The sequence below is a fragment of the Dreissena polymorpha genome, chromosome 9 (genome assembly GCF_020536995.1).
Source record: "Dreissena polymorpha isolate Duluth1 chromosome 9, UMN_Dpol_1.0, whole genome shotgun sequence".
Lineage (NCBI taxonomy): Eukaryota > Metazoa > Mollusca > Bivalvia > Myida > Dreissenidae > Dreissena > Dreissena polymorpha.
The window spans coordinates 83,069,318-83,082,692 of record NC_068363.1 but is presented as its reverse complement, the minus strand read 5'-3'; the positions used below and the strand labels follow the sequence as shown (position 1 = coordinate 83,082,692).

The following is a 13,375-nucleotide window of genomic DNA, read 5'->3' as shown; positions in this document are numbered from 1 at the left end:
TTTTGGTAATTTAATTAATTAAATTATTATTGAATTATAAAGGGTTACAAAGCTAAACAATTGAATAATTTGAAAAGTTTGATTGTCCTTGTTTTATTTAGTGTTATTACGAGGATCGCTTATGTAAATAATAAAATATACCCATCAGGCCATCACTATGTGAGCACGAGTGGTTTATTGGCTAGACTTTAACTTTATAGGTCAGTGGTTCAAGCCCAGTTAAGGATCCTTTTTAGTTCCAATGTTTACATTTATCAATGTAAAGCATGTAATGACAAACTTAAATGCATGCTAAAATCTGTGAAAAGGTCCCTTTCAATATGTTACACAATATTTGGAGCTTGTAAAATGTATATATATATATATATATATATATATATATATATATATATATATATATATATATATATATATATATATATATATATATATATATATATATATATCCATTCAACAATTTACCTTTTTTTTTCTTTTTTTTCCAGCAAATACAGCGCAGTGCAGCATCAAAGAGAAAAGCTGAAGTGATCAGTACCATATAGTTACATCATAATGAAGAACTTTCATAACAGTTGTTAAATATATGTTTTGTTGAACATCTATATTATACACCAGTAGTTGTGCACTTCTTTGTTTTATGTTATTATACATATTAGTTATATTTGTTTTTATGCCCCCGGTAGGGTGGCATATAGCAGTTGAACTGTCAGTCTGCATGTCCGTCCGAAAACTTTTAACATTGGTCATAACTTTTTCAATATTGAAGATAGCAACTTGATATTTGGCATGCATGTGTTTCTCATTAAGCTGCACATTTTGAGTGGTGAAAGGTCAAGGTCAAAGGTCAAAAAAACAAAATCCAAGGGAAGTAACAATCTTTAAAGGGAGATAATTTCTATTTATCATTTGGCAGGTACAGATCATTTTAACAAGGGAAGTAATATTTTTTTAAAGGATATAATAAAAAAAAACTTGTTTAATTCAAAGCAGCGCATTTTTGATAAACACATCTCTTGTTCTTTTATAAAGTCATTTATCTGCAATAACTATAATATGCTAAATTATATAATAGTTACTATGACTGTTATAATTATTATAATTTTTCCTCACATCAGCATGAAATACTTATGATGAACTTTTGTTGAAGATGGTTGTCTGTCATCCTATGTTGTCAACAATTTGCTTCAAAGACATACTTATCTGGTGAGCCAGAGTAACCGAAACTAAATAAACATGTTCCTTGCATGAGACCTCAAGGCGAGGGCATAGGTATTTGAAGTGGAATAATTGGTACTAAACTTTTACTAAACTTGTTCAATAGATTTTATTTGGAATTCGCACGCTTTGGGTTTTTCCGATTTCTGAGCCGCGCGGGAGGTACAAACATTGTCATTAACACAATAATACAGTAATGACCAGTAACGTCGATATCCGCATTGCTTCCCATTCAGTAGTGGATATTTAAATGACAGTTACTAGTGTTTCTTTAATGAATTTTCAAAATTCAAGCCTTTTGTTGCTATTACTATTATTATTAATAATTACACATAACAAATCTAATACTGATATACATGTATGTCAAACGTATAATACAGGATTAAAGTCTAAATACACCGTTCAGATGTACAGCCACCTATACGAATGGGTCCAGTAGCTAACATCCTTAAAAGACATGAAAAAACAAACTTTGTCAGCTGTATGGTAATGAAGGAACCTATACAAACGGCTTGACAATTCAATATTTCTTCTGAAAAACATTATTCATGTTCTTGTTTTTTTCGGCATGCTTTATAGATATAGCAAATAAAAGTCATGTATGGTAAAGCCCGTTAGTGATGTGCCTTATAATCTTAAGGTCTTAGTCTTCAGCGAATAATTTTCTGTACTTTTCAGATTAAATTAAAGACAAGCATCACAATAGAGCTTTATCAATAGACATATAACTATCTAAATGATACGGAACGATATATTAGTTCTAGTACTATGAATGGACTGAGGGTAGTAAGGTTTTTGTTGTTTGGTACTTGTCTGTATGATTTTAAATATATTTGAATAGTATAATATGTCTACGTGTCTACGATGGAGTCAATGTCTTGGTGGTTTCGTTGACACAGTTCCATTAAAACTGTATGCCCAGGCCTACGCACAGTATATGCAATGACATAGTTACGTGACCGAAGCTGTTTACACGTACATGCAGCATTATATCGTGTTACATAGTATACTTACAAATTAAACACGATTGAGATTAGTTCATCTAAAGAAATATGATTAAATCATGGTATTTTTATCAACTATAACGAACGTTTGAGCAGAAAAAGTGGTGTTTACTATTCAGCGATAAGAGAAATGATTGATTCACTCTTTTAAAATATGCTAGTCAGCTTTTGTTTGTACCTACCGCGCGTGCTCACATATCGGAAAAACCCAGATTGGAGAGTTCCGAATAGCAACTATTTATGGCTCTGGGATCAAAGTTTGTCATGCATGGGCTGCAAAGGTGTTTTCCTTAATATTTCATTATAGTAAAAAAAATATCCTGTTCTGTCAAAAACTTAAATTCTCATCTGTAATTGACCATTTAACAATTCTGAGATGTTTCAAACAATTTTCATAGGATGACAATCAACCAAATGATTTGACATTATTTTATTATTGTTTCATTATTTGTCTGACAGCATAATAATGATGGTTTCTTTAAAGCATGGTGAGCGACCTAGCCCTTCTTGTTAATAACATAGACATATTAAATTAAAAAAAAAAAAAACATGATTAAAATAAATGTCTTCTTCAGAACATTTACTTAAATGCAATTTTCAAGCACTGCCAAACTTGCTCTACTTTGAACTTACGGGTATACTGACTTGAAGTGTCTTCTTTACAAATTGTTTATGAATGATTAACAAGTAAGCCTTGAAAAGTATTTGATATTTGATGCTTCAAAGTCTGATTCTGTGTTCCGCTATTTTGCAGTAGTGTTTTATGTGCAATTATGTTTGATTTAAATGCATTTTAGCTTACCTATGCACAAAATGCTAAATTAAAGCTATTTCGATCAACCTATGCCTTTGTTGTGTAGTGTGCATCTCTCCTAAACAACTTTTAGTTTGTTACCACTCTAGAGGTCCCTTATCTGTTTTTAATATTGATAAAACTTTTTTAAATGTTTTTCTTTACAATAATTAGGCCTGGTTCAAATCAGGGTCAAGAAAGAATTAACACTAGGTCACCTGGTCAAATCGTCAAAAAAGCCTGTTAACACTCTAAAAGCCTTGATACCTAGCCAAGTTGGAATCTTTGTCCTGCTTGTTAGAAAAATATTTCACTAGGTAAAATCATATAAAACTTTGTTACCCCTCTTAAAGCTACATGTATCATTCAATCTTAATGGGAATTGAGCAGAATATTCATCATCAGAATATGTGGGCAAGGTTGGAATCTCCTGAAGTGCTGTCAAAAACTTGGTTATCTGGTCCATTCTTAGAAAAGATTTTGTACCTGTCTAGAAACCACATTTACAATAAAATCAGGAGGAAACATGGTAAGAGTGTTAATCTCACATTCACTGGGCCAATTTTGAATCGGGGAAGAATCGATTCCAAAAATAAAATCTTAGAAAAACCTTGTAAAGAGTCCAGTAACACGTGTGCACAATCCTCAAGCGTGTTACACATTCCCTCTGGTTTCTAGGCAATCTGTCGAGATAGCTTTAATAGGTAACCATAATTATATAAAAGGCGTAATTTGTTGTAATAAACCTTGACATTCTTGAATAAAGTTGCTTATTACTCGCCTCTTAAAGACAAAACGATAAGAACTACCGGTACATATATTTTCAGTATTTAAAAATACACCCCCAAAATGAACCAAATCATCTGAAAGCTTCTGTACACAGGACACTCAGTTACATCACTTTATTTTCTAAAGGTGATACAAAGTTGAAATAATTATAATATGTTGCAAGACCATACACCATTACCATATGGTTCTTGTATACCTATAAATATATGTAGCGTATTGCAGGGCTCACACTGTACTCGAATGAGCCAACTAGTTTGTTTGTTGGCTTGTGAAAAATGGAAATCAAATAAAATATTAATACAATGTACTGTTGGCAATATAGTAAATTATGACAATTGTACATAGCAAATTACAAAACATCATTTATTTAATACATGGACGCACACTTTTAACATTAATAGATTCTATCGCTACAGGCATATCCTGTCAAGCCAATTTTGAACAATATAGATCAATGGCATGTAAAATACGAGCACATTTCAGTCAACACATACATTACAAACATATCCTGCTATCTACATGGAACATTATTACAGAAATATTATTTCATCATTAATCTGCGTGTCTTAAATATTTTATGGATTACAAATAAATCAAGTGATGCAATTTACGTTGATTGTCTTACAGACTACGTTACACTTTACTCCCTTCCTTAAAGAATATTGTAATATTTTACGTTATAAGCATCTATATTACTGAATATTCTTGATATAACTAATTGTTTAACGGCTGTGGGAAACATAATCAAATACGTGCAACACCAAAACTACAAATGTATGACTGCAAACACTTGATTCAATGGAATGTGCACACTTCTATCTACTAGTCCACTCACAATAGGGGCACCATGCAATCACCATCAAATATTCATGAACATGTCTACAAACAGTCCACTCGTCGTATGGTACTAACTACGCATGGACATGTCTACAAAACAGTCCACTCATCGTATGGTACTAAATATGCTTGGACATGTCTACAAAACAGTCCACTCATCGTATGGTACTAAATATGCATGGACATGTCTACAAAACAGTCCACTCATCGTATGGTACTAAATATGCATGGGCATGTCTACAAAACAGTCCACGCTTCGTATGCTACTAAATATGCATGGACATGTCTACAAAACAGTCAACTCATCGTATGCTACTAAATATGCATGAACATGTCTACAAAACAGTCCACTCATCTTATGGTACTACACTATAGTTCAAAGCTTGGATTTGCGATACTAATGATGAGGTCAAGTTGTTGACGCCGTTTTGTCATCATCATCGTCGAAAGTTGTGTGACTGTGTTGGAGGTGCTGAATGTTGCAAAAGGCCATCAGATGCGATTTATTTGCACGCGGCGTCGGGTATTACGTTTACATTTACAGTGAATGAAAATGGCTGCACCAGAACTCAGCGCGTATTGTACAGAGAAACATCAGGCCCGACATCGTGCTGTGGTTAGAGGCGGGGAAACGGCTCATTGTGATCAAGTTAACCGTACCTTGGGAAACCAGATGCGAGGAGGCATACGAGAGGAACAAGGCAAAGTACACAGAGCTGCTAGTAGCTTGCAACCAACGAGTCTTGTGTACTTGGTTGTTCCACATAGAAGAAGGCTCTATATGGTTTTGTGCACAATTCGTGTGCCGACTGATGTCAGCCATCGGGTCTAGTGGCAGGGATAGTCGTCCAGCTGGTGGTGGCCGAGGCCAGACGAGACAAATTGGAAGACGAACTATTCACATTCACACCGTATCTGCGGTGGCTCCATCCTCCCCAGAGTTCCATGGTTCAGGGACGAAACATTGACGACATCAGCCTCCATGCTAATGATGAATGTCGAGCCGCAATCCACAACCGCCATAACACGTGAGTCTGAAGGAGATTCAGGGATGGTGTGCAATTGTACTTAACTAAAACAAGATATTAACCACGACAGTATCCTTGGATAACAATTAGGTGCTACAGTAACCTTTTTAATATTCAGATTATTTATGAACAACATTTAAACCAACACATCAACAAACTCAAAACTGTTTAATAGCGTATATAAGGTGGCCGTTATAATTGTTGTCCATTCATGTTTAGCAGGCATTTCTTTTATTATATTTTCTAAAAATAAACAGTTCTCGAATTGCATTTTCACAAGAACATAGTTCAAACATCGTTAAAAATAAATGGTACGTTAATTATTTTTCTAAAAACAGCTAAAAACATAATCAGAGACATATTTCTGAATTGTTAATATTTCCCTTAGTTTGACTTAAACAAAAATTAAGACAGCATAAACATTTAACATGACTGTAGTTATTGGCATTTGTAAATATCTCTTCTTTAAAATAACCTTATTTATACGGTTAATTTGTAAACCATGTTTGATATAACACACGTAATTACTGGTAATCGATTAAACCTTTTCTACGGCGATATTACGTCTAAGACTTCTATAGTATTTTGTGTATTGCTTATGACAAGCACAGGTATATTTCAGTCATGTATTGTTTAAACATCTGGGTTTACAATTGTTAAACGCGACTAAAAGAAAACAACCTCGTGAAATCAAGTAATGTAACAATAAATTACACTTTGCAAAGTTACAAAAGTGTATCCTAACAAAGCGGAGTACCCCGAATTTTTATATATTAATACATTTGTAATTTACACGCGTGACTATAAATCAATGAAAGTTAATACATTTCAACTTGTGGCGATATGAGTCTGAAAATATTTGACTGTATAACATCACACAGTCCTATCATCTGTTTCTGTTCCGTTTCAACACATATTTGAAATAGCTGAGGTTTAGCCTTTCGCTACAGTACCGACGGTTCGAACTAGAGGTCAAGATGGATTATTTTATCACAGATTCAAAAATAATGTCACAAGAATTTAAGCCTTAAAAACTTTTTTAAAAGGCTGTGAATATAAATTCCGCATAACATCCAAATGAGAAAAACAAACCAAACTTTCACCTTGTCCCTTTACTGCATGTGCTGTGTTAAATAAATCGTCACACATCTTCGATTGTCATCTCGTCATCCACTCCCCCATACGACTTGGTCGCGAAATTCGTTTGCAGCGTGGTCTCAGCCACATCGCTGCGTGCGTCAAAAACTTCCGCCACGGACGCAATTTCAGCCTTTACGCGTATTTGCGACGCCAACTCTCCGCTCATTTTCGCGGACACCCTTCTTGCCTCTAGCTGGTTTTGATTTAAACTATTCTGAGAGGAGCTTTTCAGATTCGAGTAGTCGCACTTCAATTCTTTGCAGTGCAGTCTACGAGTTGGCGCCGATGTTGGTCTTGATCTGTCCGTTGTCGTTGTCAGGAATTCACGACTACATTTAGACGGGGACGTCACGCTTGCGGTGGCTGTGTAGACGACATCAGTGGTATTTTCGTACTCTCCTATTTCATTACCGTATTTCTTCAGGTTCTCCAATGTCCTGCGTTTCTTTCTGTCCTGCGACGGTTGTTCGTACTGACTGATCTCCGATAGGCGATTCATTGACAACGTCGAACGATTCGTTTCATCCGCCCCCTCACTGACGTCGTCGTCTTCTAAGCTAAAGTTACAGTCGTCGCCGCATTCTTCTTCATTGACGTAAATGACGTTAAAGGAAGGCCGACGTGCGTAGTCTTGAAATGCGTTTTCTAGCGGAGGTTCGGATGTGGTCAGAGATCGGTCCTCGTCATCGGATCCTATGACACAATTATTTACGTCATTGTCAGCTTTCGTCATGTGATTCAATTGACTTTTAAGTAACACTTTTGTTGTCTCCAGGATATTCGGGTTTTTCTCGATATTTATTTCTTTCAGTTTCAGTTTAAAGTGCTGCAGTAAACGAAGCAATAGCTGGAATGAAAATTGACATTTGTAGATGTTATTGTCATTTTAAATCTTAAAACTAAGTGATTGATTAGATGGTAATTTACAAATAATAAAAAAGTTTATTATTAAAATATTGATTACCAGATTCGGAGACCTATGTTTTGATTCTCAACCCTGTGAATGTTCACTAATTTGAAAAAGGGTTAGATGTCATTTATTGAAGACCATCGGATACAATATTCAACTTAAGAAGGTCTTATATTCGCACGAAAACGGGGCTATGACTTTCCAAGATGTGGCATCTTTTTGAGACAGACACATATAGAATAATCTAAGCGTTTCATAATTGGTATATGTAGATTATTAATTTGTAAGATACATGTAAATTTGTATGTTATTTAATTGTAAAGGACTAATGTGACCGAATGTATGCTATAGCGGCCTCATGAACAATAAAATACATGCCCAAACTTTTATTTAAATTATAGTTTTATGACAAATCTAGTACAAAATCAATCCGTTACTATGACAATAAAGACCATCCATCTGCCTTGTCAGTGAATTCTGTTCTTCACTAACGCTAAAATAAAAACATTTTGCACATTATAGACCGTATGAAAAGCCATAAACACAGTCTACCTGTCCGCTGAAATCGGTGATTCCCGTACACTCCATATCGAGCGTTTCGAGACACGTCGCCCCTGGCAACGCCGTAACTAGGCTCGCCGCACATGCGTCACCGATGACGTTGAAGTCCACGTGCAGAGTGCGGAGGCTTGAGCCGGAAGCCAGTGACATTGCGAGCCGTCTCCAGCCATGGCAAGTGATGCGCGTGTTGTGGCTGAGAATGAGCTCACGTAGACCTAAAGAACAGTTCAATTTATGAGCTAAAAGTAGAAGATGAGATTCGATTTCCACTAGCTGAGTATTGAGAATACCATATGCATATACTGAGGATTGAGCAACACATGAAACTCAAAGAAAACTTCTTTGAACATAACATTGAGCATCAAACTCAGATACAAAAATTAGAAAATGAGAAAAAAACTCACACACATTAGATGTTTAAGACACGTTAAAGTAAGTGTTGGGACTCAGTTAAAAAAAGAACTGTAGTAAAATCATAAATGCATTTACAGTTATACTTTAATTACTTCTTAAATTTTTAATATAACTATGATAATTTATGTTCGATATGCATCGCCACAACTAGTGATTCCCTAAACTGTTTTATTCAACGAGATCAGGATGATAATGACGATGACAATTATCATAATGTTAAACATGATGAATCTTAGTTAGTCTAACACAAATAATAATAATAATGTTGATAATGAAACAGAAGACATGGTCTTTACAATATACACAGCAGCTTCATTTATGGTTAAATGAGCACTCTCTGAAAACAAAGAACTCCAGTAAGCACGTTACCATGTCTCTCCCGTGTATCTTTCAGCATACCGGCCAAGATACCCAGCCCCTGGTCGCCAAGGTGACAGTCCCCGAGATCGAGGCAAACCAGTCTGGGGTGATGATAGAGGGCAGACTGCATCATCATCAGGTGCGCGTCTGTGATCGGGTTGCCGTAGAGACTGAAACATACGTTATATTACATTACTACGATACCCTGTCACTGGTCGCCAAGATGACAATCCCGGTGGTAAATAAAAACTAGTCTTGGGCGGTGATTGAGGGCAGGTTGAAACATCACATGCAAGTGCGCGTCTTTAATCGGTTTGCCGTAGAGACCGAAAAATATACACGGTTAACGTTATATTACATCACTACGATACCCAGCCCATGGTCGCGTGGTGACAGTCCTTAAGGTCAAGACAAGTCTATGGAGGAATTTTGCTTAAAGGGGCCTTTTCACGTTTGGGTAAATTGACAAAATTGATAAAAAAAGGTTTCAGATTCGCAAATTTTCGTTTTAGTTATGATATATGTGAGGAAACAGTAATACTGAACATTTACCATGCTCTAAAATAGCCATTATATGCATCTTTTGACGATTTAAACCCCCGAAATTTATAAAGCGTTGCAACGCGAAACGAATTAATAATTTGGAGAGCTCTGTTGTTGTCGTTATATTTTGTGAAACTACGAGGATTGCTTATATAAAGTATAAAATACAACTGACATAGTATTCGGAAGAATGGCCGAGTGGTCTAAGTGGTAGATTTTTTACTCCAGGACTCCAGGACTTTGTATCCAATGTTTACATTTATCAATATAAAGCATTTAATGACAAACTTCAAAACATGCCAAAATCAGTGAAAAGGCCCCTTTAACCCTCGCGAGCCAGTGAGATATTTTTAAGTAATGTGATCGAAACTATTTAGTTATGCCCCCTGAAAAACGGGAGCTGCGACCGCGGCTTCTGTGGCTCCCGCTTATACGAAACCTTGCCACATGACAGGAGAAAAAAATGATGTCATAGTCATTTTTAATTCAACTCAAAGCTCAAGAATGCTGCATGACTAATTGCAAAATTAAACAATAGGACCAATCCGTTGCTAGGAAGTATAATTGATTACAGGTAATCCGAATATCTATCTTTGGAAAACATATGTTATACATGTACTGAGAACTTTTTGAATTTATTTAAGTCGCCTTTTAATAATTGTAGCTTCAAGAAAATCTAGCAACAGTGTTTGATTTCGCCATATCTGTCAGGAGTGTTGACGGGTTTGAAGAAGGTCGTCAACACACCAACGCGAAAGAACGACAACTGTACCGACCAGAGCGATAAAAGGGAGCCGGTACGATAATTTCGCAATCCTTTTGACCTTCTTTAAACTAGCTTACACACGCAATATGGCTGAAATAAGCCTCTATATCTGGCAAATTATGTAGTATGTTATCTTACTGCAATCCCACCAGAGAAAAGTTCTTCTGCAGCGCTCGTGCTAAATGTTGAACCCGAAATGTGTCTATGACCTGATCAATACTCAAACTCAGATGACGTAACTTCCGGCACAAGGCGACGGTTCGCATCATCTGCTTGTATTCTTTGTCACTGACAATGCAGTCTCGAAAGGAAATAACGTCAACGACATCTTTCTGAAGTTTCTCGCGTGCTTTCTTTAGTTCGTCTGCTGTGGGGCAGGTGCTTTCGAAAGCAATGATGTCTTCAGCTTCCATTTCCCATGAATTCCTTTTTTCTGTTCAAACGTGGAAGGAGTTAGTTTTACTGAAAACCCACTTTTTGGTATGATTTAAACAATAATATTTTCATCATTTCTGTAAATTTTTATAAAACATCAACTGATAACTATTATTTATTATTCAAAAATCAAATAACAAAATGTATGCTTCAATCAATCATATCGAGATGAACCCTCATCTAAAACTGAACTGGTGATAAGTATGTACACTTCATTTATACTACTTTTTGATACTGCTTTATTTGTGTTTTAAGAATGAATCCAAAATCAACCAATTACCGATTACGGTGATAAGAGCTTCTTCCACGAAGAATGATATATTTGTGGCGTGTGACAAAAATCACATGCAATACAACATGTCTTGCTTATTTACAGGTATCTTGAAACAAAAATCCATATCACTATCAATTAGAAACATCAGAAATAATATATATGAGCATATACACGAACATCGTATCAAACTTCAAGAGTTTATTATCGTTTATGTTTAGGAAAAATATAGTCTTTGTTAACCGATATGTATTGGTATATATTATTTACAAACCATTTTTACTGAATCACTGTATCAGAAACACAAATTGTACATTAAACAAAAAGAACACGATAGAAACTGTTTCTAAGACGGCAGCTGTTGTGCTCTAAAATATCTTATTCCCATATAAAAACAGAATATTGCACACAATAATTTTTTCCCCTAAACCTATACCACTTAATGTACGATGTTTGCAGTTGATTTGCTTAGAATATTCGTGAATTATAAATGAAGAGTGCCGGGCAGTCATGTCTTATCAATAGACAGAAATCAAGACCTCCATGAATAATTCATTGGGCAATAACGATAAGTTCCTATTACGGGTTTCAAGATGCAAACCATGTTTTATTTAAGACCAACCACTAGATTGTTCTATTATATTCTAAATATTGATACTTATATATTATAAAATAAGTATGTGCACATTAAAAGGAAGGTCACATGATTTAAAGGGTCCTTTTTACAGATTTTGGCATGTATTGAAGTTTGTCATTAAATGCTTTATATTGATAAATGTAAACTTGGATCTAGAAATCTCCAGTAAAAAGCAAGAACACAATTTAAAAAAGAAAAAAGTAACCCTCAACTGGGCTCGAACCACTGACCCATAGAGTCCTGGAGCAAAAGTTATCGCTTAGACAACTCGGTCGTCCGGGCTCATCAATGATTTTTGTAATTTATGCTTTATATAAGCAATTCTTGAAATGTCACAAAATAAAACGACAACAACAGAACGCTCCAAATTATTAAATCGTTTCGCGTTGCAACGCTTTATAATTTTCAAATCGCCAAAATATACATATAAAAGGGCTATTTTAGAGCATGGTAAATGCTTAGTATTGCTGTTTCCTCACGAATATCAAAAATAAAACGCAAAATTTGCGAATCTTAAACATCTTTTTTTTTTAAATTTGTCAATTTACCAAAACGTGAAAAGACCCCTTTAAATTCAACTTAGTCATGGATCAATCTTTCAATATTACTGTCGTCAACGTTTTTTTCATTTAAATGCAAATATGCGAGTTATATCTACAGTTTCTTAGATCAGCATTTTTTTCGTACTGGACAAATGTTGGGTTAAAATGCATTTAAATACTTAATTAACGTCTATATGTTTGTTTTTTCATAAATTGTACAATATCCAGTGTACATATATCTCAATAACATAATACACATTGTACAAAAGCTATTTTTTAAGTCATATATTCACATTTCAACAAATCATTATATACAAACAATCAATTAATCGCAACCTTTAAGCACTCAAGTAGAGATTGACAATTGAAAAACCTGCCTGTCCTGCCCATCCTGCCCTGCCATGCCCTGCCCTGCCCTACCCTACCCTACCCTACCGTACCCTACCCTACCCTACCCTACCCTACCCTACCCTACATACCTACCTGGTCCACCCAAACCTACATGCGTACGTACATATACCAAATAAAGTTTGATATATCAGATCGCGCAATATTATCTGTCAGAATAATAAATATTTAGTGGTTATTCGCCACGTGATGAATTTCGCATCCAATTATAGGCAAAAAATACAGACTTCTTTTTTCCATTTACCCGATCCATCCTTATGTTTGATGCCGAGCCTTATTTGTTTAGGTTTTTCATGTTGAGTGTTAAACCATTTTTTTCAATATTTGATTTTATTCGAAATATTCACTTTTATATTTAAAAAAAGATATGTTAAATCGAGATTTGCAAGATATCTTTCATTTGGAATAGATTGTGTATAGTAAATAAAGATAACGAACAATCTTTTGCCGACCTAACTTATTATTATGTTTGGAGATTTTAGTGGAGAAAACAACTTATTTCTTTGCATAATCCATGACGTAGAATTCCCTACCAATTACTTGATAATTATGAAAAGTAAGAGCATGCTGCTTTACATTATGCGAAATAAATTTTGCTGCTATACATTATGCGAAATAAATATGTATTGAAAAAGAGTTGCCTCAAGTCAGCCGTTTGTGTGGTCATTCCAAAATGTCTCAACATGTCACTGAAGGCACTATTCGAAATCCGATTTTATGAC

The 13,375-nt window shown here is 35.1% G+C and overlaps 2 protein-coding genes across 6 annotated transcripts in view; one reads left to right on the top strand and one right to left on the bottom strand.

The window, feature by feature from the left end:
- Nucleotides 1-3,777, top strand: part of LOC127843981 (anoctamin-10-like) — an 85,538-nt gene extending 81,761 nt beyond the window's left edge. For all 5 annotated transcript variants that reach the window (XM_052373923.1, XM_052373924.1, XM_052373922.1 and 2 more), the window contains one exon: nucleotides 486-3,777. In XM_052373923.1, coding sequence (XP_052229883.1) covers nucleotides 486-542 — 57 coding nt within the window. In that variant the 3' untranslated portion in view covers nucleotides 543-3,777. The remainder of the gene's footprint in view (nucleotides 1-485) is intronic.
- Nucleotides 3,778-3,936: 159 nt separating this feature from the next.
- On the bottom strand, nucleotides 3,937-10,773 carry LOC127846226 (uncharacterized). The gene is made up of 4 exons (XM_052377396.1): nucleotides 10,499-10,773; nucleotides 9,061-9,221; nucleotides 8,269-8,492; nucleotides 3,937-7,653 (listed from the first exon to the last, which is right to left on the bottom strand). Exons 1-4 carry the CDS (start codon nucleotides 10,771-10,773, stop codon nucleotides 6,808-6,810), a joined length of 1,506 nt encoding a protein of 501 aa, XP_052233356.1. The 3' UTR covers nucleotides 3,937-6,807.
- Between the last annotated feature and the right edge of the window lie 2,602 nt (nucleotides 10,774-13,375).